General features: G+C 37.3%; 1 protein-coding gene across 5 annotated transcripts in view; it reads right to left on the bottom strand.

Annotated features, from left to right (window-relative positions):
• Positions 1 to 26,524, bottom strand: part of KIF13A (kinesin family member 13A) — a 248,055-nt gene that overhangs the window by 127,220 nt on the left and 94,311 nt on the right. For all 5 annotated transcript variants that reach the window (XM_036753212.1, XM_036753188.1, XM_036753205.1 and 2 more), the window contains exons 3-4: positions 24,569 to 24,581; positions 8,885 to 8,945 (exon numbers count right to left, since the gene is read on the bottom strand). In XM_036753212.1, coding sequence (XP_036609107.1) covers positions 8,885 to 8,945; positions 24,569 to 24,581 — 74 coding nt within the window. The remainder of the gene's footprint in view (positions 1 to 8,884; positions 8,946 to 24,568; positions 24,582 to 26,524) is intronic.

Raw genomic sequence — 26,524 nt, forward strand, 5'->3', positions numbered from 1 at the left:
AGATACCCAACTGAGTATGTATGGTATTCCCTCCTCAGGTCAAATCCGATGAGAGCAAGATTTACTCGTTCCTCCTCACTACCCCCTCTTCCCTTCCTACAGAACTGCTTTTTCTTGCCACTTTTATGAGAGATAATTTACCCCATTTTATCTCTCCCTTTCTCCCTCTCTCAAGATATTCCTCTCTTATCCCTTAATTTGATTTTATTTTTTTAGATATCATCCCTTCATATTCAACTCACCCTGTGACACCTCTCTCTCTCTCTCTCTCTATATATATATATATGTATACACACACATATATACATATATATACACACACCTACATATATACATACATACACACATATGTGTATATATACATACACATATATATATGCATATTCCTTTCAGCTACCCTAATACTGAGGTCTCATGAATCACACACATCATCTTTCCATGTAGGAATGTAAACAAAACAGTTCAACTTTAGGAAGTCCCTTAGGATTTCTCTTTCTTGTTTACCTTTTCATGGTTCTCTTGATTCTTGTGTTTGAAAGTCAAATTTTCTATTCAGCTCTGGTCTTTTCACTGAGAAAGCTTGAAAGTCCTCTATTTTATTGAAAATCCATATTTTGCCTTGGAGCATGATACTCAGTTTTGCTGGGTAGATGATTCTTGGTTTTAATCCTAGCTCCATTGACCTCTGGAATATCAAATTCCAAGCCCTTCCATCCCTTAATGTGGAAGTTGCTAGATCCTGTATTATCCTGATTGTTTTTCTACAATGCTCAAATTGTTTCTTTCTGGCTGCTTGCAGTATTTTCTCCTTGATCTGGGAGCTCTGGAATTTGGAGACAATATTCCTAGGAGTTTTCTTTTGGGGATCATTTTCAGGAGGTGATCAGTGGATTCTTTCAATTTCTATTTTACCCTCCGGCTCTAGAATATTAGGGCAGTTCTCTTGATAATTTCTTGAAAGATCATGTCTAGGCTCTTTTTTTGATCATGGCTTTCAGGTAGTCCAATAATTTAAATAATCTCTCCTGGACCTATTTTCCAGGTCAGTGGTTTTTCCAATGAGATATTTCACATTGTCTTCTACTTTTTCATTCCTTTGGTTCTGTTTTATAATATCTTGATTTCTCATCAAGTCACTAGCTTCCACTTGCTGCAATCTAATTTTTAAGGTAGTATTTTCTTCAGTGGTCTTTTGGACCTCCTTTTCCATTTGGCTAATTCTGCCTTTCAAGGCATTTTTCTGTTCATTGGCTTTTTGGAGCTCTTTTGCCATTTGAGTTAGTCTATTTTTTAAGGCGTTGTTTCCTTCAATTTTTTTTCAGTATTTTTTTGGGTCTCCATTAGCAAGTCATTGACTTGTTTTTCATGGTTCCCTCGCATCATTTTCATTTCTCTTCCTGTTTTTTCCTCTACTTCTCTAACTTGCTTTTCCAAATCCTTTTTGAGCTCTTCCATGGCCTGAGACCAGTTCATGTTTTTCTTGGAGGCTTTTGATGTAGGCTCTTTGACTTTGTTGATTTCTTCTGGCTGTATGTTTTGGTCTTCTTTGTCACCAAAGAAAGATTCCAAAGTCTGAGACTGAATCTGAGTCCATTTTTGCTGCCTGGCCATGTTCCCAGCCAACATACTTGACCCTTCAGTTTTTTGTCAGGATATGACTGCTTGTAAAGAGTACTTTGTTCCAAGCTTGAGGGGATGCGCCATTGATTTCAGAGCTATTTCTATACAGCCAGCTCTGCCACACCAGCACTCCTCCTTCCTCAAGAACCACCAGCCTGGACCTGACTCAGATCTTAAGCTGGCTCTGCTCTCCCGCTCTGATCTGCCACTTAATTCCTCCCACCAGGTGGGCCTGGGGCCAGAAGCAACTGCAGCTCTAATTCTGTAGCTGCACCACCCCGCTGCCCCTGGGGAGGTGGCCGAACCGTGAACTCTTTTCACTGTGTCCCTGCAGCTTTTTCCACTAACCTTCTCTATTGTCTTTGGTAACTGCCACAGCTCACTGATTCAGGGTGCTAGGGCCTGTTCTGCCCAGCTCCTGGTCTGGTTGGTCCTGCCACCACCCACGCCACCCTCTGCTCCGCTCCCAGCTCCGTGCGCAATAGACCTCATCTAGCAACCATCCAGGCTGTCCTGTGCTGGATCCCTGCTTCCCTCTGCTATTTTGTGGGTTCTGCAGTTCTAGAATTTGTTCAGAGCCAGTTTTTATAGGTTTTTGGAGGGACCTGGCCAGGAGCTCAAGCAAGTCCCTGCTTTCCAGCCACCATCTTCGAATTGGAATTTTTTAATAGTCTCTTATGCTCTTGAGCTATCTTTCATTTGGAATATCAAGCAAAGTCTATCTTTTCTGAACTTTTTGAAATATGCCCTCCTAAAGATCAGAGTCCATGTTTGAATATGCCAAATCTTCCCTGTCTTGACTATCATGAGCTCCAAGATGGCATGGGCACTTTTTCTGAAGGTCATACTGTCATTTTTGATTCAACAATCACTTCCTCTTTGTTGGTCAGGATTAGACGCAGTAGAAGTTATCCTTATTAATGCTATTCCCTTCCTATATGTGAAAACTTTAGCAAAGCAAGTCAAGAATTCATTAAAAGCTCTGCTTTCAATGTGGAAAAAAATCTCCAGCAGATATGTGGATAGCTGAAATCCCTGGCACAAACAAATTTCACTTGTACATCAGTTTAAAAAAACTTTATTGGGAAAGTATCCATTTCCTTCAGCTGGCTAGTTGGTTTGTAGGATGCTCTCACAATGGTTATCACTTCTACTTCTCCCTCTTTTATTATACTCACTCTTAGGCTTTCCAGTATGCTTTGCCTTCATGTTTGTAGGTTTCACAATTCTATAGCTAGTGAACCCCTTGAAAGAAAAAAAACTTTTTTGTACTTCTTTTAATTCCAAGCACTTAGCAGAGTGCCTAGTACATGTAAGAACTTGATAAATGCTTGTTCATTTCTTAGGGACAAAGAACTCTGTTGCCCTCCCACCCCAACGACTTAAAATGTTATTTAAGAAGCCATATTTAACTCCTAGCATTAAAATCTTAAGTCTATTTTTTCATTGTACACATACTCCATGCACCATTACACACACGCGCACAGACACACACACACAGCCCTGAGGCAATAAGTGTTATTGTCACTCCTCCTTCTTATTTAAGTACATCTAAACCACTGTTAGTTCGGACTGTCAAAATCTTTTTGGATCTAGATGCTCCTAGCTTTGGAGCATCATATTCTTTTAATGATATACCTGTTGAATTCAATAGTGTCTGATATAACAATTATGGCTGACAATTCTCTTTCCTCCCATTTATTCTTCTCCTTTTTCAAATCAAAGCCCTCTTAAACTTGGGAAAAAGATATTTTCCCCAGAATTCATGTTATGTACTCAGTCTGTAGTAAAGATGCTATCTTTATAGTAGCATTAGCTATAGACTCTTATCCCCCAAATAACAACCCTGCTCTTCAACATCAAGGAGTACACTTGCAAATAATTCCTTTTTATTAAAAATAAAGTTTAATATTAAAGATCATATTAGACTTTCAGAAATCTTAAAACATTTGTCTTTTTCATACTTCAACAGCTGTCACTGAAGGAGATGAGCAGTAAATATTCATTAAGTGAAAATACTGAACTGAAATGAATCAAATAGTCAAATGACAAAAAAACAAAAAAAATCCTCCAAATCTTTACTTGTTTCATAAAAACAAATGCTTACTTCTTGAATTAAAGGAAGTATGGCTGATTTCAAACAGAAATTGAGGCCTAATATTTTACTATTGTGATGTGTAAAAATGTTAGTGACAACTTGTTCAAGAGATTAATAAAGAGATGGAGTTAAATACTTCCAAAATCAAGAAGGGAAATGTTTTTTTGCCCATTTCTGGAAAAGGTGCTAATGTCAACATCAGCTAGTTACTCAAGAATTTCAAATCTAATTTAATTTTAAAAGAAAAAAAGACCTATATGCTTATTTCCTACCCAACAGGCTATTCTTTGACTTGGTGATTCAATGAATTCAAAACTGGAAGGGACTTTAGATATAATCTACCTTCTGATTTAACAGATGAAGAAACTGAGGCTCAGAGAATTAAGTGATTTGCTCAAGGTCAAAGGTGGTTGACAGGTTATAAATTCCTTTAAGACACAGAAAAAACTAAAACTGGTAAGGAAATGAAATCTTATTTTGGTGGTTACCTAAAAGGTTAGACATTAAAAGACTACTATGAAGAGAAACTCTACATTAATAATGGAAAATAGCTTAATTGGAAGAACGAGTTAGGTATTCATTCCTTCATTCTTCTCTGGGCTCTGCTCCTATCTCTTGCATTTCTTTTTCTACCATGACTGAACTACCATTTTCATTCCAGAAAATCACTCTACCTAAGCATCTCTGATAGGTTATTCTCTGTCCCTGCAGCCTCTTCCTCTCATGGGTCAGTTATTCCCTGACACCTCTATTTCATCTTTAATTTTTTTTTATTTTGGGCATTCTTTTCTTTTTACATTTTGAGTTTCAAATTTTCTGCCTCCCTCCCTCCCCCACTCACTGGGAAGATAAGCAATATGAAATAATTATACATGTGAAAGCACATGAAACATTTCCACATTAGCCATATTTTTAAAAAAACCAAGAAAAATTAAAAAGGGAGAAAATTATACTTCAATTTGCCCTTAGATTTCATCAGTTCTCCCTCCGGATTTGACAGCATTTTTTCCTCATGAGTCCTTTGGAATTGTCTTGGATCATCACATTGATCAAAGTAGCCCAGTCTTTCACAGGTGATCATCATAACAACATTGCCATACTGTGCAGAATTATCTCCCCATTCTTCTCACTTCTCTTTGTATCAGTTTATATAGGTCTTGCCATGTTTTTCTGAAACCACCCCCCTTGTCATTTCCCACAGCACAATAGTTCTCAATCACTATCATATGCTATAACTTGTTCTCCATTCCCAAACTGAAAAGTATCTTCTCAATTTCCAATTCTTTGCTTATACTTATAGGTCCTTTTCCTTTTTCTTTGATATCTTTAGGATATAGAGCTAATAAAGGTATTGCTGGGTCAAAGGGTATATACAGTTTAATGGCTCTTTGGGCCTAGGTCCAAATTGTTCTTCAGAATGGCTGGACCGATCCACTACTCCACCAACAATTCATTAGTGTACCTATTTTTCCCCTCATCACCTTGAGCATTTGATATCTCTGAGTGTGAGGTGGTCCCTCAGAGTTGTTTTAATTTGCGTTTCTCTAATCAATAGTGATGTAGAGCATTTTTTCATGACTATAGCTTTTATTTTTTCTTCTGAAAATTGCCTAATCCTTTGACCATTTATTAGTTGGAGAATGGCTCTTATTTTTATACATTTGACTCAGTTCTATACTCAGTATATATTTGAGAAATGAAGCCTTTATCTGAAAAACTTGCTATAAAATTTTTGAGATTACTTCATTGTCTATGATACCTTTCAGCAAAATGTAGTTTCCCTGATTATCACTTTAATTAGGTTTCCTTTTGCTCTACTATCCTTGATTTTTTTCCTTCAGCTGAAGCATGTTAGATTCTGCTCCAGCCATGTATTTAAACTCTGTGTGTGTCTCTTGTAAACAACATATTGTTGGATTCTGGTTTCTAATTCATTCTAATCCATTTTATGGGTGAGCTCATTCCATTCATATTCACAGTTATGAATACTGTGTATTTCCCTCAGTCCTATTTTCTTTTGTTTCTTCTTCTTCTCTTTTTATCCTGTCCCTCCTCAAAATTCTATTTTGCTTCTAACCACTCCTTCCCTTAACTTGTCCCCAAATTTATCATCCCCCTTCCTTTCCCTTATCCCCTCCCCCTCCTATTTCTCTATTGGCTAAGTTACATGTCTGTATACAACTATGTGTATATATATTCTTCCCTCTTTGAACTAATTCTGATTAGAGTGATGTTCAAACATTACCTGCCCCTTCTCACGTTTTCCCCTCCACTGTAAAAGCTCTTCCTTCTGCCTCCTTTGTATAAGAAAAACTTCCTTCTCCCTTCCCCCAGTGCGTCCCTCTTTCTCATCCCTTCATTTTAATTTTTTTGGGATATCATTCCAACACGATTCACACTCGTGCCCTCTATGTAAACTCCTTTTAACTACCCTAATAATGATAAAGTTCTTAGAAGTTGCATGTATCATCTTCCCATATAGGAGTATAAACAGTTGAAATTTATTGAGACCCTTATAATTACTCTTTCATGTTTACCTTTATATGCTTTTCTTAAGTCTAGTGTCTGAATGTCCCAATTTTCTAGTCTTCTCTGAAAGTCCTCTATTTCATTAAATATCCATTTTTTCCCTTGAAGGATTATACTCAGTTTTTCTGGGGAGGTTATCCTTAGTTGTAATCCTAACTTCTTTGCCTTCCAGAATATCACATTCCAAGTTCTCTGCTCCTTTAATATGAAACCTGCTACATCTGTGATCCTGACTGTGGTTTTACAATATTTGAATTATTTCTAGCTGCTTAAAGTATTTTCTTTTTCTAAGGTTGTCGTTCATCCTTCATTTTTAAAAACAATTATTTTTTTTTTAGTTATCAACATTCACTTTTATAATACTTTGAGTCCCAAATTTTTTTCTCCCTGCCTCCTTTTACCCCTCCCTCCCTTTGCCCCTCCCAAGACAGCATGCAATCTGATATAGGCTATACATGTACAATCATATTTAACATATTTTCACATTAGTCATGTTGTGAAAGAAGAATCAGAACAAAAGGGAAAAACCATGAGAAAGAAAAAACAAAACAAAAAAAAGTGAAATTCAGATTCCATAGTTCTTTCTCTGGATGTGGATAGCATTTTGCTCAAAGTATTTTCCCTTTGACCTGAGAGCTCTGGAATTTAGATATAACTTATATATAATATTAAAAATATTCCTAAGAGTTTTCATTTTGGGATCTCTTTCAAGGAGGTGTACAATGGATTCTTTCAACTTCTATTTTACCCTCTGGATCTAAGATAATAGGAACAGTTTTCCTTGATAATTTCTTGAAGTATGACATTTAGGTTCTTTATCATGGCTTTCAGGTAGTCCAATAATTCTTAAATTCCCTCTCCTTGTTCTATTTTCCAGGTCAGTTGTTTTTCCAATGAGATAGTTCATATTTTCTTCCATTATTTCATCCCTTTGACTTTGTTTTATCATTTCTTGATATCTCATGGAGTCATCAGCTTCCACTTGCCTAATTCTAATTCTTAAGGAATTATTCTCTTCGAGATTTTGTATCTCCTTTTCCATTTGGCCTATTCTGATTTTAAAGGAATTCTTTTCTTCAGTAAATGTTTTTTGCCTTTTTTATGATTACGCCAATTCTGTTTTTTAAGGCATCATTTTCTTCAGCATTTTTGTGCATCTTTCACCAAGCTGTTAATTCTCTTTTCATAATTTTCTGGCATCACTTTCATTTCTTTTCCCAACTTTTGCTTCCCACTCATCTCTTTCATTAACTCTTCCAGGAATTCCTGTTGAGCTTGGGTCCAATTAGCATTTTTCTTTGAGGCTTTGTAGTTCTTTCACACTGTTGTCTTCTTCTGAGTCTTGGTTTTCCCTGCTACCACAGTAGCTTTTTATGATCAAATTCTTTTTTTTAAATCTTCACTCATTTTCCCAGCCTATTTCTTAACTTTGAACTTAAGTTTAAGTTGGGCTCTGCTCACCTGGGGTGGGGAGGCATTGTCCCACACTTTAGCCTTCTTCACACTACTGTTTTCAGAGCTCATTCTAGGGGGTCTGAAAGTTTTCGGTACCTCCAAGGTGGTGTGATCTTGGAACAGGTGTCATCACTGCTCTCCTGCTCTGTGCTCTGGTCTTTACCCAGGAAGGGCCCCTGTTTCCCTACAGCCACAAACACTAATGTTCCTCTTTGCCTTAGAACTGTTATGAGAACTGCTCCTTTTGTGACTGATCCCAGAGCTCCTCTCTGCCCTGGAACTGCAACCTAGAACTATGTATGGGAAATAGAGTTTCCAATCAGTGCCAGTTGTATCTAGTGCCAGCAAAGGGTTCCCTGTAATCTCTTTCTGACCAGTTGTCTGACTCCCCTGTTACCATCTCTGGGCTGAGAGCTTCTGAAACTGCTATTCCTGCAGCTACTGTAGCTGCAGCCACATGTGTGGGCTCTGGACAGACTTCCACCCTGGCATCCACCACTTTTCTTGCCAATTTCTTAAGTTTTCTTAGGTTGGAATTCAGCTAGGTTGCCTATAATCTGCCTTCTTGGCCTGGCACCTCTATTTTAAAGAAGCTGACAAGGTCAGTTATGTTCATTATTTCATTGCTCTCTGAACTATACTCTTGACTCTCCAGATGTCTTTCTCCAACATGCCCCAACTCAGGTACCTCCTTCCACTTCCACTTTTCAGCTTCCTTTTATATGCTGTCTTCTCCCATTAAAATATAAGCTCCCTGAGGGTAAAGATTTTGTTTTCTTTTTCCTTGTATTTGTATTCCCAAGGCTTATCACGGTTGCCTGGCACATAGCAAGTGCTTAAAAAACTTGTTAACTGACTGTGTTATAACATGTATGATATACTATACAGAAATTTGAAAAGATGTATATTAAAATATTTTGAATGAAAAAAGACTACCATAAAGTACTCCCAAGTAAGTACTTATGAGAATGATAGGACTGAGGGTTATAGTTTGTACTCGCAACTATACAAAAATGGATAAGTAAAGATTGGAAAAAATTTTAAGTAATAGAAATAAGTTCTTTTTATGCATGTTCTATATAATCTTTATTATAAACAAACAACCCTTAAAAAAAAGTAGTCAGGGGTCAAAACAAAGGAAGAAAAAAGTTGGCAAACCCAAAAAAGAAAAAAAAAACTTACCAGCATATTTTGTAGTGTTTGATTCATCCATAGACCAAAAGCAGTAATCAAAGGCAAAAACCTGCATCAAGAGAACAAAAAAGATAAAAAACTCTCCAGCAATCTCTCAATCATGTAGCAGGCTCAAAGATGACTCACCGATATAGACTAAATGGATAAGAAATTCTATTTACCTAAACATCTTTCATTTGGAAGAAATGAAATAAAAGCCAGAATGAATTGCCTTGATGAATATGAAGACTTCTTTCAGACTGGAACATTTGCGTATTACATATGACTTTAGAGTAAATTCCCATCTACTCAGAATTAAGATAAATAAAAGTTCAAGGAAGATTTCTTGCATTCTGCCTTATAGAAAGAGGTGAGTAATAAGTAAGTAAACTGATATTAGAAACTTACTCCCAAAGCAAGGGTAGGTAGGTAGCTACATCCTATATCTGGCATCAGACAGAGATACTTGCTATGTGATCCTGGTTAAGTTATTCAACCTCTGCTTGCCTCAGTTTCCTCATTGGCAAAATAAGGATAATGATAACACCTTTATCCCAGGGTTATTGTGAGGATCATATGAGGTATTTCTAAAGTACCCTCCACAGTGCCATAAACATTGTAAGCATCATACAAACATTAGTTATTATTACTACTATTATTAAGGCAACTTTCTGTATATGTCAGATACTTTCAGTATATGTACAGATTCAGTTCTACATCTTATATTTACCACACCCAAATTATTATATACAGAAAATTATGACTCTTTGACCTGGTAATATCATACTAGTAGGTCTAGATACTAAAGAGACCAAATAAACAAAATAGAGAAAAATCCTATATGTACAAAAATTGTTTAGCCTAACTGTTGTGGCAAAGAACTAAAAACTAAGGTGGTATCCATTTCATGGCAAACAGCTGAACAAATGAATATAATGAAATATTCCTGTACTCTAAAAAATGATGAAAGGAATGGATTCAGAGAAATCTGGGATGACTTCTAGGAATTTATACATAGCAAAGTAAGCACAAACAAGAGAACAATTTACATGACTTGTTATTTCAATCTATATAACTACAACACTGCAAAGAAAGGAAGGATTTATTAAGTACTTACTATGTGCCAAGCACTGAGATTAGCACTTTACAAATATCATCTCATTTGTTCCTCACAACAACCTTGGGAGATAAGTGCTATTACAGTCATTGAATAGTTTCAGTCATATCCAACTCTTTAACTCATTGTGACCCCATTTGGGGTTCTCTTGGCAAAGACACTGGAGTTGTTTGCCATTTCCTTCTCCAGCTCATTTTATAGATGAGGAACTGAGGCAAACAGGGTGAAGTGACTTGTCCAACGTCACACAGCTAATAAATGTCTGAGGCCAAATCTGAACTTAGGAAGATGAGTCTTCCTGACTCTAGGCCCAGCGCTCTGTGCACTATGGAGCAACCTACCTGCCTGAAGTGCTGCTACTATTTCCATTTTACAGGTGAGGAACCTGAAGTAGTCAGAGGTTAAAAGACTTGTCCAGAGACACACAGCTATTAAAGTCTGAGACCTTAATTCAATTCACATCTTCCTGACTCCAGATGAACACTCTACCTACTGTACCACTCAGCTGCCTCAAAAAAAAAAACAAAAACCAACCAGCTTTGGACAATTTAAGAATTCTGATGAATGCAATGACTAACCATGATTCCGGAAGATTAATGAAGCATGCTATACCTTTTGACAGACGGAGGATAAAGTCAAAGTGCAGAATAATACATACATTTTCAGACATGTCCAATGTATTTGGTTTGCTTGATTATGCTTACTTAGGACAAGATTTTCTTTTATTTGGGTGGCAGGGGAGAATTGAGAGGGAAAAGGAGACTAGCAATAGTGATACAAAAAAAAGTAGATTGTTAAAGCATTTTTAAATGCAGAGAAGACAACAGAAGGCCACAGGGACATAGAAAAGTAGGATGACTTAGAAACTAAAGTGTTGAACTGATTTATATACTTCTGAAAAAGTGAACTGTATAATAACAGAGTCATGATTTTGCATGTAAGTCTCTTTTTTCTATTCTTTTACCTAACAATACTCACTCTACTCTGCATCTACTTCTCTGCTTGGTTTCAACTCCATGGAACAAGATGCACCTTCCAATTCATCACCTCTAATCTCATCACCACACTTCTAACTCAAGTCTCTATGGACACCACCTCCCATAGAATACCAACCTCCTCCCAATGTTTTCCTTTATAAATGGCAGAAGATGGACTTTTTTGCTCACTCCACTCTGCAATTATTGCTCTGACTGGTTTCAACTCTTCAGAACAATATGTTCCAATGACAGATATCCCATGGTCTCCCTTCCGACCTCCCCCCTACCCTCCATTACCTTCCTGTCTCTTTTTTGTGGCAGGGACTGCCTTTCTTTTTATTAATTGTATCCCCAGAGCTTAGCACAGTACCTGCCACACAATAGGTACTTAAGAAATGTTTTATCTGATTTGATTGGATTGCTTTGTTGGTATTTATCAAGCTCATCATATCAAATAAGAAAAAGTATTAAAAAAAGAAAAAATACTTCCTAATGCCAAGCTGATCTCACAATTCTTCAGCCCACTCAACTCCAATGACCATCAATTGTACTTTAGTTCATCAGTTTACTAATACTTCAATGCTTGTGATATGACTTAAATTTTTCTTTGTATCTGACCCAAGCTCTCCTCAGAGGAAGAAGTGTCTGCTCTTTCCAAAAGCTAATCCCTCTAACCTGAGTTTTCATCCTGTGACCTCATACCTCCAAATATATTAAACTTTTGATTCTGCTCTGGAAATTTTCATGGGATCTTTTTTTAAAATATAAAAGTACACTTGTGCAAGGGTGGCATCAATTCCATTACCTCTCATACACAAAACAAGTGCCTTGGGCTGCAACTTAATATTTTAATTAAAAAAAAAAACCTCAGAAAAGAAATCAAACTGAGAGGAGAAGACCCTCGGGGTTCACTCTCTGATAGGAGGGCAGGGACCTATTGTGCAATCTATGAGCTCCAGGGTGTGTTGGGTTTAAGGCTTGGTTTTTGAGAAAGAAATCTAGCCAGTAAACCCAAAGTTAAGGAGGCAGTCTTTGGCCATCGGCATGTACCTTCCTTTAAGCAGAGTGCAGAGAGGAGAGGGGAGGAGAGAAGAGGAATTTTTGATTAAAGGGGCTATCCCTTGATTGATTTCTTAAAGAGACTTATTCACAGAAGGGGCATTACCTCACTCAAAGTGAGAACCTGAAAAGACCTTAGCCAGGGTCTCCCTCTCATTGTATCTGGGCCATCTCCAGTCGTCCTGGTGAATACCAGAACACTGGACCCAGATAGCTCTAGAGGAGAAAGTGAGGCTGGTAACTTTGCACAGCCTTCTTCTCACTCAAAGTCAACTGCAAGTCACGTCATCATTTCCCTGATATCATAGCTCTATTCGAGAACGAAGGACAAACATGACAACTATTTTAATATGCTTAAAATTAGAAAGAGACAAAGACATTTCATAGAATCAGACTTAAATCTAGAGGGGAACTTGGACGGCATCAAGGCAAACTGTCTCATCTTGCAGATGAGAAACTGAGGCACAGACAGGCCAAGGGTCACACAGCTATAAACTGTCTGAGGCAGAGTAGTGACCTGGGTCTTCTTGACTCCCTGTCCAGAGTTCTATCTACTACAAGTTGAATTTTTATTTGAATGACTTTTCCAAGGACATAAAACAAATGAGTAGGGAAAAAGTCATATTACAGCTCATTTCCCCCTCTTACCTCAGCTGAACATGATCTTTCCCTCATTTGAATTCCCACAGCATTTCATTTATAACTCTCTTAGGGTACTGATCCCACATCCTTGGGTAGACTGTAAGATTCTTGAAGATAAGGGCCATATGTTAATCACCTTTGTATCTCACACAGTGTGTAGCACAGAGTAAATATAAGGATTTTCTTTTGTTAACGTATATATGTATATTTTTACATCACCTACATTTCCTTCTACCTCTTACCTAAAAGCCATCCCTTATAACTATTAAAGTTTTCTTTTTAAAGAGGAGTAAGAAACAGAAATAACAAAACCTATCAACACATTGAAAAAAATCTAATGTTATATGCAATGTAACATACCCATGCTCACCCTGCACATACACACCTGGGCGAATGAAGGGGTATACAACATTCGATTTCAATTGTTTGGTTGTTAATCTAATCCATGTACATTGTTCCAGTCTCTACTTCATTTTGCATCAGTTTATGATCTAAATAAATCTTTTCCATCTTCTTTATATTTATCATGCCTGCCATTTCTTACATCACAGGAACATTCCATTATAATTTATGTCATATATTTAGCCACTTCCCAATTGATGGGCATTTACTTTGTTTCCAGTTTTTTGTTACTATGAAAAGTGCTACTAAAAATATTTTGGTGTATGTATGGGGCTTCTTCCCACCCCTTCCCCACTGACCTCCTGGAGAGCATATATCGAACAGTGGAATATCTGGGTCAACAGGTATGGACATTTTAGCTACTAAAATAATGGCCAGAGTTGGGAGATGGAAATGTTCTATGCAAGAAACAGCAAGACTAACATCACTGCATCAGAGTATGTGTTTGTGTGGGGCAGAAATGTAAGGTGAAAGCGAACTAAAAATTAGAAAGATGTAAGGTTATGAAGGGAAAGACAAACAGAACTAGAAATAACTGAATGGTGCGGGAGGAGCTGGTTAGACTTTCCCTTTAGGAAGAACAATGTGACAGCTAAGTGGATAATGGACTGAAATGAAAAAAAGATTTGTGACAGGAAGCTCTTATAACAATCCAGGTGTGGAGGGATCAGGGCGTGTCTAGACAGTGGCGATGTCAGAGAACAGAACAGGGTCTATACAAGAAATGTTACGAAAATAGAAATAACAAGACTTGGCAAATGGCAGGATTAGATATGAGAAGTAAGAGTAAGGCCATGAGGAAGAAACCTAGGTTGCAAGCCTGAGCAACTTGGAGGATAATGGTACCCTCAACAATAGTAGGGAAGTTAGGAAGATGGGAAGGTCAGGAGGGGAAAGATAATGAGTTAGGTTTTTGACATGTTAAGTTTAAGATGTATGATAGCAATTTTAAGATGTCCAAGCCATGAGACCAGAGATAAGGAGAAGGGTTAAGGCTGGACAAATATATCTGACAATCATCTGCATACAAATGAATCCATGGGACCTGATGAGATCACCAAGTGAAACTGTATAGAGGTAGAAGAGAAGAGGGCTCCTGGATAGTCTTAAGGGACAACCACAATTAGTAGGCATGAAGATTGAGGAGTGGTTGTATAGGTAGGAGGAAAATCAGGAGAGAGCAGTATCACAAAAACCTAGAGAGGAGAGACTGTCAAGGAGAAGAGGGGGATTGATCATTTCAAAAACTGGAGAGAGGTTAAAAAAATGGATGAGGACTGAGAAAAGTCACTAGATATGACAATTTCTATGACTGTATTAAGTAATAATGAAAAGAAGGCTATCTTTAAGGACCCCTCCTGTTTTCAGGAAATTTTTCTGGTGTTTCTTAATCACAAATAAGGCTAGCTTTAGGTTTTGCTGTAGATACATCTTTCTTATCATAATGAAAAATAGTCTTTCAGGGTTTAAGTGGGCACTGTATTTTTCCAAAGGCTTTTTATTCATCTACTGATATAAATATAATTTTTGTTGGTTGGGGGTTAGTTTTTCTAAAAAAAAACCCAACATTTTCTAATGTTAAGCTATCCTTGCATGACTAGAAAGAACCAAACTTGCTCACAGCACAGATCATTCTTATAATTGCTACAATCTTTTTGTTAGGATTTCATTTAAAATTTTGGATCCATATTCATTAACGATTTTAATCCATAGTTTTCTTTATGTTTGTGTCACAAAAGTAGCTGAGAAGAAAATTTCATTTCTCAATTTTTGAAAATAAGTTATGTAGCATACATATCAATTGCTCTTCACATACTTGATAAAATTTAACTGTGAACCTATCTGTACTAAAGTTTTTTTTTTTCCTGCTAGTTCCTCTATGACTTCTTCAAATTAATTTTCTAAGAATAGATTAAGATGACTAATTTATGTTCTGCTCATTTTGGCATTCTATATTTTTGGTAGATAATCATCTGTTTCCTTTAAATTCTTGATTTTGCTAGAATATACTGTATATAGTTCTAATCATTCTTTTTTTTACTTCTCTCTTTTTTTTACCTTGTTCATTTTTTTTTATTTTGGTAACTTGATATTACTCTCCTTTTATTTTCTAGTTTTCTTGATAGAATGCTGGTTTCATTGAGCCTCTCTTCTTCATTTTATTAACATATTTTCAAATACATGAATCTGCCCTGAGAACTGCTTTGCCACCTATCTCAAACTTCTACTACCAGTTTTTATCCTTGTAAGGGCAAGCAAAGTGAGACTTTTTACTATTTTTTCTTTTGGAGCGCTTCTCAGCACTAGGGCAATCAAGTGCTTTTGAGTCTTGCCTTTGTTTGTAGGAAGGCCCACACCCTTTTGCTAATTAGGTCAAGAGAGGTGTGAAGCCCTTGGGCTCTGAAAAAGGGAATATGCATATATACATACGTGCACATGTGTATATATATATACACACACACATATACATGTGTGTATATATACATGTGTATGTGTATATATACATATATACATGTATATATGTGTATGTATACATATATACATGTGTATGTGTATATATACATGTGTATGTATACATATATGCATGTGTATGTGTATATATACATGTGTATGTGTATATATACATATATACATGTGTATGTGTATATATATGTATATATATACACATGTATACCCAGAGGATAGCCATTGAATCAAGAATTGAGAATCGAGAACTCTCAGAACTGTGAGAGGAGAGGTTTTGCTTTAGGGGCTCACTCATTGGAAGAGTGTTGATGTGGAGACTCTGGGTAACTGTTAAGGAGCCCTCCAGCTTTGAAATCCCAGAAGTTGGTGCTTCTTTCTCTGGTAACTATGTATGTATAGCGTTGGTCAGATAGCTAGAAGCCTGTCTATTGATTTGTGTTATTTACTCTGTTTATATTTTCTCTGTTATTTCTACTTGTATTCTCTCTGAAGTTCAGGGTACTGACTTTTCCCTTGAACTAAGTGAACAATATATGCATGTTTAACTAAAGTGAGATTGTAAATCCCTTAAAGTTGCTTTACTTAGAAAAGAAGATCAAAAAACCTGTGCTAGCAACCCTCCTGTGTGCTCATGTTATTGGTCTTACACAGCCACAGTGGTGGCAAGTAGCACCATCATTGTTACATTCCTATACAGAACTAAATAGTCATAAACAATTCTGCATTTCTAGGTTCCTCTCTCCTTCACAATCTTCTTCCATGGACTTCCCACTCCTCCACAGACAACTCCTTTCTTTTTCCTTGAATCTTGGGGCTAAGTGACTGATGGGGCACAATATGTTCAGAACTCTATGTTCAAAGATCCCCTTCAGACACTAGTAAGGGGTTAACTCCTAAAGTTAGTGCCTAAAACTGAAGCTACCATTTGAAACATGAGGCCACCTCCCCGGGCCAGTACAGCTACAAGTTAGGGGTGTGTGTGTGTGTGTGTGTGTGTGTGTGTGTGTGTGTAGAGCAAAAAATAAGGAGGAAACCAACAAGCCTGTGAGCTTGTCTCAGCTTTTGGTTTTTTGGTAAACGTTACCCTGTATTCAATTGTTTTTTCAATTTTTCTTCTTATTGGCGTTATCATTGCATTTACTCTATTTGATGATATTTTACTATTTTATTTGAGGTGACAGAAGAGGAGTTGAATTCCTAAGTCATCTTTCACTCCATGTTCTTTGCTATATCTAATTTTAAGGAATTTATTTATTTATTTGGAGGCAATCTAGGTTAAGTGATTTGCCCAGGGTCACACAGCTAGTAAGTGTCTGAGGCCAGATTTGAACTCCAAGGCTGGTGGGAAATTTTTTTTGAGAAAAATCCAAATATGGAGAACTTGGGAAAGTACATACTTCTTATTTAGTAAGTGCTAATTCAAATTTGCAAATAACTTTTTCTCTAATGACTTTCATGACCATCAACTGCTCCCCAGTAAGACAATGAGAGTAGTGCATAGGTACTCCAGGGGTTTGGAAGCTTAAGTACAATTTCAACTATCTAGAATACAGTTATGACCTCTTCATGTGAAATACCGAATACATACTAGTATTTCATATCTGCATTTTGTTCAGCATATCAACTCTATATTTATTAGTCTCTCAAAATATTCTCAAATATAAATATTATTGGTTCCCAAATATAAAAAAATAGTGATTTCCTTGGTTATTACACACACACACACACACACACACACACACACACACAAACTTGGTCAATTTAGTCTACTTGTCTCTCTTTTCTCCTTCTCACTGTCTTCCTCCTCTCTTTGGACACTCATTCAACTATTCACATCCACCTGCCTTTAAGAGTCTCCTCTTTCAAATATCTACTTTTAAATTTCATCTAACAAGATGCTCTCTTTGTGCAGTTTTGACCATACTTCTCATTCTTCCTGCTTGTAGATGTCATTTTGGGACTTTTTAAAAATTTCGCTATTGAAAGACAGAGTAGGTATTAAAGACACCTGAAAAACGGCACATCATATCACACCCAAATTAGGCCAAAACAAAGAACGAAAGTCTTAAACTTATTTTGAGTATCTATATTGTACATTTCTTGGAAAGTGTTGGTGCTCTCTACCTTTCATCTATTCTACAAGTATTAGAGGAGTGAAAACATGGGGTCCAACTTTGTTCCAGGTCCCTACCAAGGACCACGACTCTAATCTTTTTGCAAGGTTATAATAACCAATGAGAACTTTTTCTTATAACTCTATCATTTTTTACTTTTTTCTTAGTTTTGAAGGGTTTTTTTTCAGATATCATATTCATTTCCAAATATATGACCCCTCTTCTATCCCTTGTAACAAAGGTCTAGAAATAAAAAAAAAGAGAATGGTTTAGCAAAACTAGTCAGAGTAATAGAAGAAGCTGGTGTTGCAGTAGATAGAGCACTGGGCCTGGAGTCAAGGGGACCTAAACGCGAATCTGGCCTCACATATGTACTAGCTGTGTGACCCTGGGTAAATCACTTAGCTGCTGCTTGCCTCAGTTTCCCCAAGTGTAGAATGAGGGTGAAAATACCACCTATCTCATAAAGTTCTGAAATGCACTTAGAACAGTGACCGGCACATAGTAAGTACTATGTAAATGCTTATTACCTCCCTCTCCCTATCAACTATCTGATAGTTGATACTATGTTCTGCATCCATGATCCTCCATCTCTGAAATGTAGGGAAGGAACCACATTTCCCAGACTCTTTTGCTAGGTCAAGCTTGGTCATTACAGTCACAATTTGTTATCACTGTCATTCTTTCCATTTACATTGTTGTCATTGTGTATATTATTCCTTGGTTCTGCTTACTTCATTTCATTACTTCATATAAGTCCTCCTACGTACTTCTCTGAATTCTTCATATTCAGTATTTCATGGCACATTAGTATCATATTATATGCCTTTATCATTTTTCAAAACTATCACCCACTCAATTATTTCCAGCCTTGATCTGAGAATTTTAGCTAGCTGGTACCAAGACAGAACTACAAAATGTAGCTTTTCTTTTCACTAAATTTTAATGGCAGTACCTCAGTATTCCCTCAGGACAAATAAGTTACATAAATTTGCTATGACTTGTTGAGGGAAAGGCAGGGGGGAGAATATTTCCTTTAATATAAAAGATAAACTTGGATTATTACAAATTATATTGCCTCTTTATGAAGATCTCAAACCATTTAAAATACATCATGAAGATCTAGCTAATTCTTCCACCATTTCTATGAAGTAGGAAAGAGGAAGGTTAAAGTATTTTAGTCTCTTTTTCAAGAGTAGGAAAATGAGGCACCAAGAATAAAAATATCTGGTTCAATGAAAGTTAGAAGTACAAACACTTTATCAGATTTCCTGAATCTAATAGAGTTTGGGAAATTTATTTAATTTTTTAAAATAAAAACATTGGCAATATGTAAGGAACTAAGTATAACCTCAAAGCTAAAACTGTTTTAAATATTCCAGTGTCTTAAAGTGCCATTCAAAATGGATTTATACTTTATAAAAATTAATTTCTTATTTCTATTTTGCTTGTTGCCTAAGGCAGCCAGAAACAGATAAACAGAAGAATTTCAGTTTCTTCCATATTTTGATTTTTAATAAAGACCACATAACATTTTCTCTAACAGCACATCTACAATGTAATTTGGGGTGAATTCCAAGCACAGAATACTACTTCTTACAAAAAGAAGATACTGAAAAGCCAATTTGAAACTGGGCACATATTACATTATTTATCTGCTGACTCTGGGAAATCATCATCCCTGTACATTAAAAGGTAGTGGAAGGGGAAAGGAATAGATTAGCATTTAGTGCTTGAATAATCTTGACTTTAATGGACCTCATACATTTGGCTTGGGACCTGCAGTTTAATCCTTTGTCTGTCATTTACTATTCCCATGTCCATTGCCTGGCCAACCAAATCTTGGCACAATACTAGGGATGAATAGTATTTAGACTAGACCAAGACCAAGGCCTTTAGTCTAGAACAAGGTCATACCAGTCCAAAGAATTGATAAGGTCATTATGATGTGTGGACAATGAGAAGTTTTGCATCCAAAGAATGGGCTGGAGGAAGTGAGCTCATTTTCAACCTAAATCTCCAAATGATATAGCTCAAGACATCCTGACTCCAAGATACCACTTTGCCCAGAATGACACAGGACCAGGCTATATCCTACCAGGTTCTCCTTTGATCCATCTTCACTTTATCAACCTCAAGGGATAAAGAAAAAAGGTCTCTTTTATGATATATTTGCTCCAGGCCAGTCAGTATCCTCACACACAAGATAGAGAAACTTGGTTAGTACTGAGGGCAAGGACTGAAGAAGGAAGCTATCTACCTACAGAGGACACGGAGATGTTAGGGTTTCTTTTTCTGGTCCTCCTAATCCCTGTCCATTGTTTATCTAGTTTCTGCCTGAAGACCTACCATAATGGGGAGCTGACTTACCTTAAAAGAAAAGGATATTATTATTTTTTTTATAGTAAGCTAAAATCTACCTCCCTGTGACTTTCATCCATTAGCCCTAGCTCTTCCCTCTGGAACGAGGCAAAGCAAATCCAAGTTGTCTTCCTTTAAATGTTTGAAAACAGCAATTCTGCATTCCAAACATCCCTAGTTCCTTCTACTGATCTTATGACACAGTTTGGAGTTCTCTCCAGATCTCGGTTACCCATCTTTAATAAGTCTACTTTATAAGTAGTATCATTTGATAATGGCCTTCCTTAAAATGCATTTAGCAAAAAATGGCTTGGGGGAATTTTTTTTGAGATTTTTAAGAATTAAAATTAAAGGTACTTATATTTTCCTACTCTGAATATGGTACTCTAAGATAATAGAATTTAAGAAATAGAAAGAGGTCAAACAATTCCTGCTGCAAGAAATTTTCATGGGTCCAAGATGAAGGAGAAAATTCAGCATTTGCATTGCCTTTGATACGATTACAAGACAGTGAGCTTAATAGTGAATATGGGGAATGCCTACATATGAGTTGTTGAGTGAAGGCAGAGAAAATCAATAATCATTTTGACTGGATCCACTTCAAATTTATGTTACATAAACTCAACTAGGTCCTCACTGCTGCTATGCAATCTTATTATACTTACACTTTATCAATTCACTATCCCACTCTGCATAACAGCTCTTCCAAACCTTTTCATCCCCCCCTCAAGCCTCCTATGGTTCCTCTTTCCCATACTCTTTCAGTGGAGATTCTTGCTTCATATTTTACAGAAAAAAAATGAATCCACTTGCTGGGAGCTTCCTCTTCTCTCCCTTTCCCTATCTCCTATCACGCGGGTGCCTTCTGCCACTCTCTCCTCCTTTACCCCTGTCCCACATAATGAAATGGCCTTACTCCTTACCAAGGCTATCTTTAGGTATCATTAGATCTATAAAGGATGTATAAAATGTTTCATTTAACTCTAGATATTTTCTATATCTCTATCTAGCTTTCCATGACAAGGAGAAAAGGAAAATATTCATCTGGTTCTCTCTCTCCACTAAGAAATTCTAGCATGTTCCATAGTGTGGTAAGATCATGGAACTGTACCTAACAAAGTGCCTTGCATATAGCAGGCAACTCAATAAATATTTGTTGAATGAATGATATCATATCCATTAGATGCAAACCTCTTTGAAGACAGGATTTTGTGACCACAGTGCCTTGAACACAGTAGGTACCTAATGAACATTTATTGAATTATATTCTGGAAGAGGGCAAATGAAATCCCAATTAAAAACAAGAAGGAAGAAAGAAAGGAAGAGAGGAAGGAAGGAAGGAAAGAAGGAAGAAAGGAAGGAAAAAGAAGAAAAGAAGAAGCAGCAGCAGTAGTAGCAGCAGCAGAAGAAGCAGAAGAAGAAGAAGAGGAGGAGGAGAATGTAACTGGCAAATCACAGACCACTGAGCTTGACTTGGATTTCTGGCAAAACTCTAGACTGTTATTAAAGATGAAAACCTAAATAAAGAAGCCATGGTCATAAAGAATCAGCATGGCTTCATCAAAACAGGCCATATTAGACTACGCTGATTTCCTTTTTCAACAAAATTGCTAAACTGGAAGATGAGGGCAATACTCTATTTTCCTTAGATTTTTATCAAACCATTTGATAAAGTTTATAATGTCATTCTTATGGGAAGAATGGAAAGATAGAGGGAGGGTAATAGAAGCAAAATGCTCTAGGCCAGGGGTGGGGAACCTGTGGCCTTTTGACTGAGTCCAAGTTTTACACAACAAATCCTTTTATTAAGGGGATTTGTTCTGTGAAGTTTGGATTCAGTCAAAGGGACACACTTGAGGAACTAGAGGGCCACATGTACCCTCGAGGCTGTAGTGCTCTAGGAGCTAAGGGGAATGACTGGGAAAGTGATATTTAAATTGAGTCTTGAAGAAAGCCAGCAAATATGAGTGATAAAAATCATCAAAGATAGTAGGAAGGGTTAGGTTGAAGAGGAAGACTATGATCTAGGGCAGGGATGGGGAACCTGCAGCTTCTTCTGCTTCTAGGTCCTCAAGTGTGGTCCTTTGACTGAATCTAAACTTCACAGAACAAATCCTATGAATAAAAAGATTTGTTTTATAAAACTTGGACTCAGTCAAAAGGCTGCACCCAAGGACCTAGAAGGCCACAGTTTCCCCACCCCTGATCTTGGGGATCAGATCATTGTATCAAGTTGGATAATCCCTAAGGACTCATAGAAGACAGCAGTAAGGGAAATAAGACAAAGTGCCTGGTAATGCCAGTGGGGAGCAAGAGGTATATGAATTCCTCTTTTAGGCCTTGCTATGATGAAAATAATATAAACAGCAAGTCTCCCTCACTAAACACACAGAAGAGATCTTTTTACATGTCCAAGACTGCTCAAGTGGCTAGTACTATCTCTGGTTTAAAAGGAAAAAAAAGGAAAAAAGAAACACTAGGAAAATGAGAAGTCTGGGCACCTTGCCCTACAACCTCAGGAGACTAATCACAAGAGGAGAAGGAAAGTGAGGAAAAAAAAGGAAACTTTCCTGACCGGTACAGAAAATTCAGGTTACCTACTTTATAGGCTTTATCCTCAACACCTCCTTCCCACCTCCACCATTGCTCCCTCCCCTAGCACTGGTTACAAGTGTTCCAAGAATCAACCTAGCCCATATAACTCCAGAAACAAACTCAACCATCCCAGTTCTAGGCCAGAGCACCTAGATGAAGAATCTGAAGCTAGAAGAGGTGTAGTGATACCTTCATCTTGCAGGTGACTGGCTACTTCTTAGTGAGTTATAGCTGTAGCCAAATCCATGCGCCAGGAACAGGTTGAATTTCTAACTCTTTTAATACCAAGTACACAGGTCCCTTTGGCACACAAGAAGATACCCATAGATAATACAGTCAGTTCTCAATTACTGAAGGTGTGATTATCCAGATTATTAGTGCCCACCTTTACTCCCTCTCTGCTCTCTTCTTTGGCTATTTCACTGTTTTAACACCTCTACTAAACTTGAATCAGTAGATTTTGCTGATTTTTGGTAGCTCTGGGGAAAAGTTTGCTTGGGAGGCGAAGGTTAAATTTATGTCTAAAAGGAGATTTGGAGATTTTCTGTGGATCTGAGTTATCTATTCTTGGAATGCATTTCCGTCCTCTTTTGCTTAGCATAGTGTCTGGCAAATAGCAAATGCTTTATCCAATCTGCCTGTTTGAAATCCTCTTTTTCTTTCAGAGATTAATTCAACTGCCACCTCCTCCACAAAGCCTTCCCTGACCCCAACCCAGGTGAAAGTGTTCTTTTCTCCTCTCAAAGTTTTCCCTAGAGTATTCTCTTTGAAGAGCAGCTAAATAGCCCAGGGGCTAGAAGGCCCGGCCTGGAGTCAGGAGGACCTGAGTTCAAATCTCGTCTCAGACACTTACCATCTGTGTGACCCTGGGCAAGTCCCTTAACCCTGTTTGCCTCAGTTTCTTCATCTGTAAAATGAGCTGGAGAAGAAACTGGCAAACCACTCCATTACCTTTGCCAAGAAAACCCAAACGGGGACACAGAGAATCAGACACAACTGAAATGACTCAACTCAACAACAAACTTTCTTTGTACTTTTCATTTGCCTCTATTACATTATACCTTGTACTACACTTATTTATGATAGGTCATAGATTTCTCCAGCTTCAGTACAGTAATGTAAATTCCTTGAAGGCAGAGGCGTGTGTGTGTGTGTGTGTGTGTGTGTGTACGCACATATACACATACATACACATATCTATACATATATACATATGTATGTGTATGTCTACATATGTGTGTCTATACAGTGGCATATAATATATGTGTATTAAATGTGTGCATGTGTGTGTGCATATGTGTCTATATGCATGCATATACAGTATGTATGTATATATAAAATACACACATACACACCCTGAATGACAATACTTTGCACAATGTAGGTCCTTGAAAAAAATGTTCATTGAACTGAGTTACTAAATCTACCCTATCTTTATCTCTATTTAGCCTATGTGTCCTCCTACCTGGAAAGTCCCCTCTCCCTTCTTAAATCTTTTTCTTATACTTAGGTACCTCCTAGTCATTCAGCACATTTTTCATTTGAGATATAGATAATTGTGACCCTGTTTTCTAACCCCGTATTGGGCTACACATTCCATGAAGGTAGGGACTAGCTTGTTCATTGTTATATCCTTAATTTAGCACAGGGCCTGTTTCTAATAAATGTTTGTTCATTTCAGTAGCTAAAAACAACTGTATACTATCAGTGATGCCAGGAAACAAGCTACTCTTTTACTCCCCTCCCCCACTTTCTTTCAGTATCTGTGCTTTAGCTTGTGTTTGACTTATAAGGGTCGTTTTCCTTTAAAATCTGCACACACTGCCAGTGGGGAAGAGAAGTGTTACATGAAGGTCATGTGATAGACCAGACAGTCACTGTCAGAACATTCCAAACACCATTCCAGTTCCCTTGGTTACTGAGCCAATATACACAAACCAAACAACATATCGACACTTACCTTGGGTGGTTTTCTTGATGATGAAAACAAAAATCAGTAGCAGTTGTAAAGAAGGTTGCCAGCATAGCATATCAGGGGGAATGAAAAGAGAGAGAAAAGAAGAAACACAAGGTGAACCTGGGGCTTTAATATGTTCTACACATTTAATATGTTCTGCACATTTAATATGTTCTGCACATTTTTCACTTCATAGACGGTGGTCTGAAGACAATGTAAGGAATTTTAAACCATTAAGTTCAGGGTTAACATGAACTGGTTACTCAACAAATTCATAAGAAATACAGAAGAATATGCCTTCTCCTTTAACAGAGGAAGAATGCCCATTGAGTCATTCAGAGAGATTTTTTAAGTTTTCAGGGATGCATAATACAGTAGATACTGGGCCAAGAAAAATGTCACCATCTTTGTAACATGTGGTTAAATCTTCTAGAGAACATGCTTTTAAAATGTAGCAGTTTCTCAGACTTCATGTGGTTTTCATAAAACCAATATTGTACTTTACGGTTACATAAGGATAAATATGTACTTTTATTTATACAGGAGTTTCCATCAAACTACTAAGTTATCTATGTATTCTATTAAACTCATGTCACTTTTCATGCAAACAGCTACAGCAAACTGATATTTTGGAAGTAAGAAAGCTGATGTACAGCCCACCTAAAGCAGTTTGCCTTTAACCAATGCAAGAGCTGAGCCTCACTTTCTCCCAGCGCATTTTGTCTTTAAAGTTATCACCTGATTACACAGATGGAATGATAAGCACAGCTCCTCAGTGCTGGGGTGGAGAGGAGGGGAGAGAGCAAGGACATTGGAAATTGTGAAGCATCACCCCACTGGGAGATGATAGCAACAAATGGTGGCTGCAGCCTGCCTTCCCACAGCATTTTATTATTTACCAAGTACTTTTTTTCAAAACAATACTGCAAAGGAGGCAGAATAAGCACTGGAATCTACCTCTTATAAAGGAAGTTCAGGAAGGTTTCCTAATTTGTCCACAGCTGTGCAGCTACTAAGCCTCAGAACAAAGATTTAAAGCTTTATCTTCTAACTCCTAAATCCAATGGTTTTTCCACTGCATTATGTGGCCTCTACCACACATGGCTGTAACTAGTCTCTTCTGAAGAAGTGATGCTTATAAAATTCACTCTGTGAATCCAATATGTTGATATATGAATGTCTCTTCTGTTTTACAAAATGTCATTAGAGTGACAGTATGTGGGTGAAAGGAGAAAACCAATTCTTTCAATTCAAATGATGCCTTCCTTTTATTAAGCAGATATAGTTTCCCAATTTCAGTCAGCAAGGGCTCCTCAACCAGCACAACACTGTTGTTGTTTTTTAAAAGACTTGTTTTATCTCACCCTGCTTAGAAATGCAGGGGTACTTAAGGCCTAGCCCTACTCTGATCAGCACAGGAGATTTGACTAGTTTTCTAACCTGGTCTGACTTATCCTTCCTTAGGCAACCTTGTAGCCCCTCATTTAAAAGAGCTCAACACAGTAATGCCACACTTAGTGGGACACCCAATAAGCTTAGCTTACTGCAGGTCAGAACTCCCTACACTCGAGAAACCCACCAGACACCCATTCGTTCTAATTTTTCTATATAACATGACTGATGTGAAAATGTTTAATAGGAATATATATGGAGAGCCTATATTGGATTGCATGCCATCTTGGGGAGGGAGGGGGAAAAAATTTAAAATCTATGAAAGTGAAGGTTGAAGCCTAAAAATAAAAAAATTAACTTAAAAAAAAAAGAAAAGAAACCCACCAGACTCAGCTTCCCAGGCAGCAGAGGTGGCATGTGGGTACCACCAGGCCCAATTTGATAGGTTTTCTTGTATATTAACCACTTGTTAGCTCCACTACTGTTCCAGAAATCTTATCTTGCATTTATCCTCACACTAACATGCAAAAACACCTTGCAATCTTACTAAAATCCCTCTAGAGGAAA

The sequence above is a fragment of the Trichosurus vulpecula genome, chromosome 1 (genome assembly GCF_011100635.1).
Source record: "Trichosurus vulpecula isolate mTriVul1 chromosome 1, mTriVul1.pri, whole genome shotgun sequence".
NCBI classification, from domain to species: domain Eukaryota; kingdom Metazoa; phylum Chordata; class Mammalia; order Diprotodontia; family Phalangeridae; genus Trichosurus; species Trichosurus vulpecula.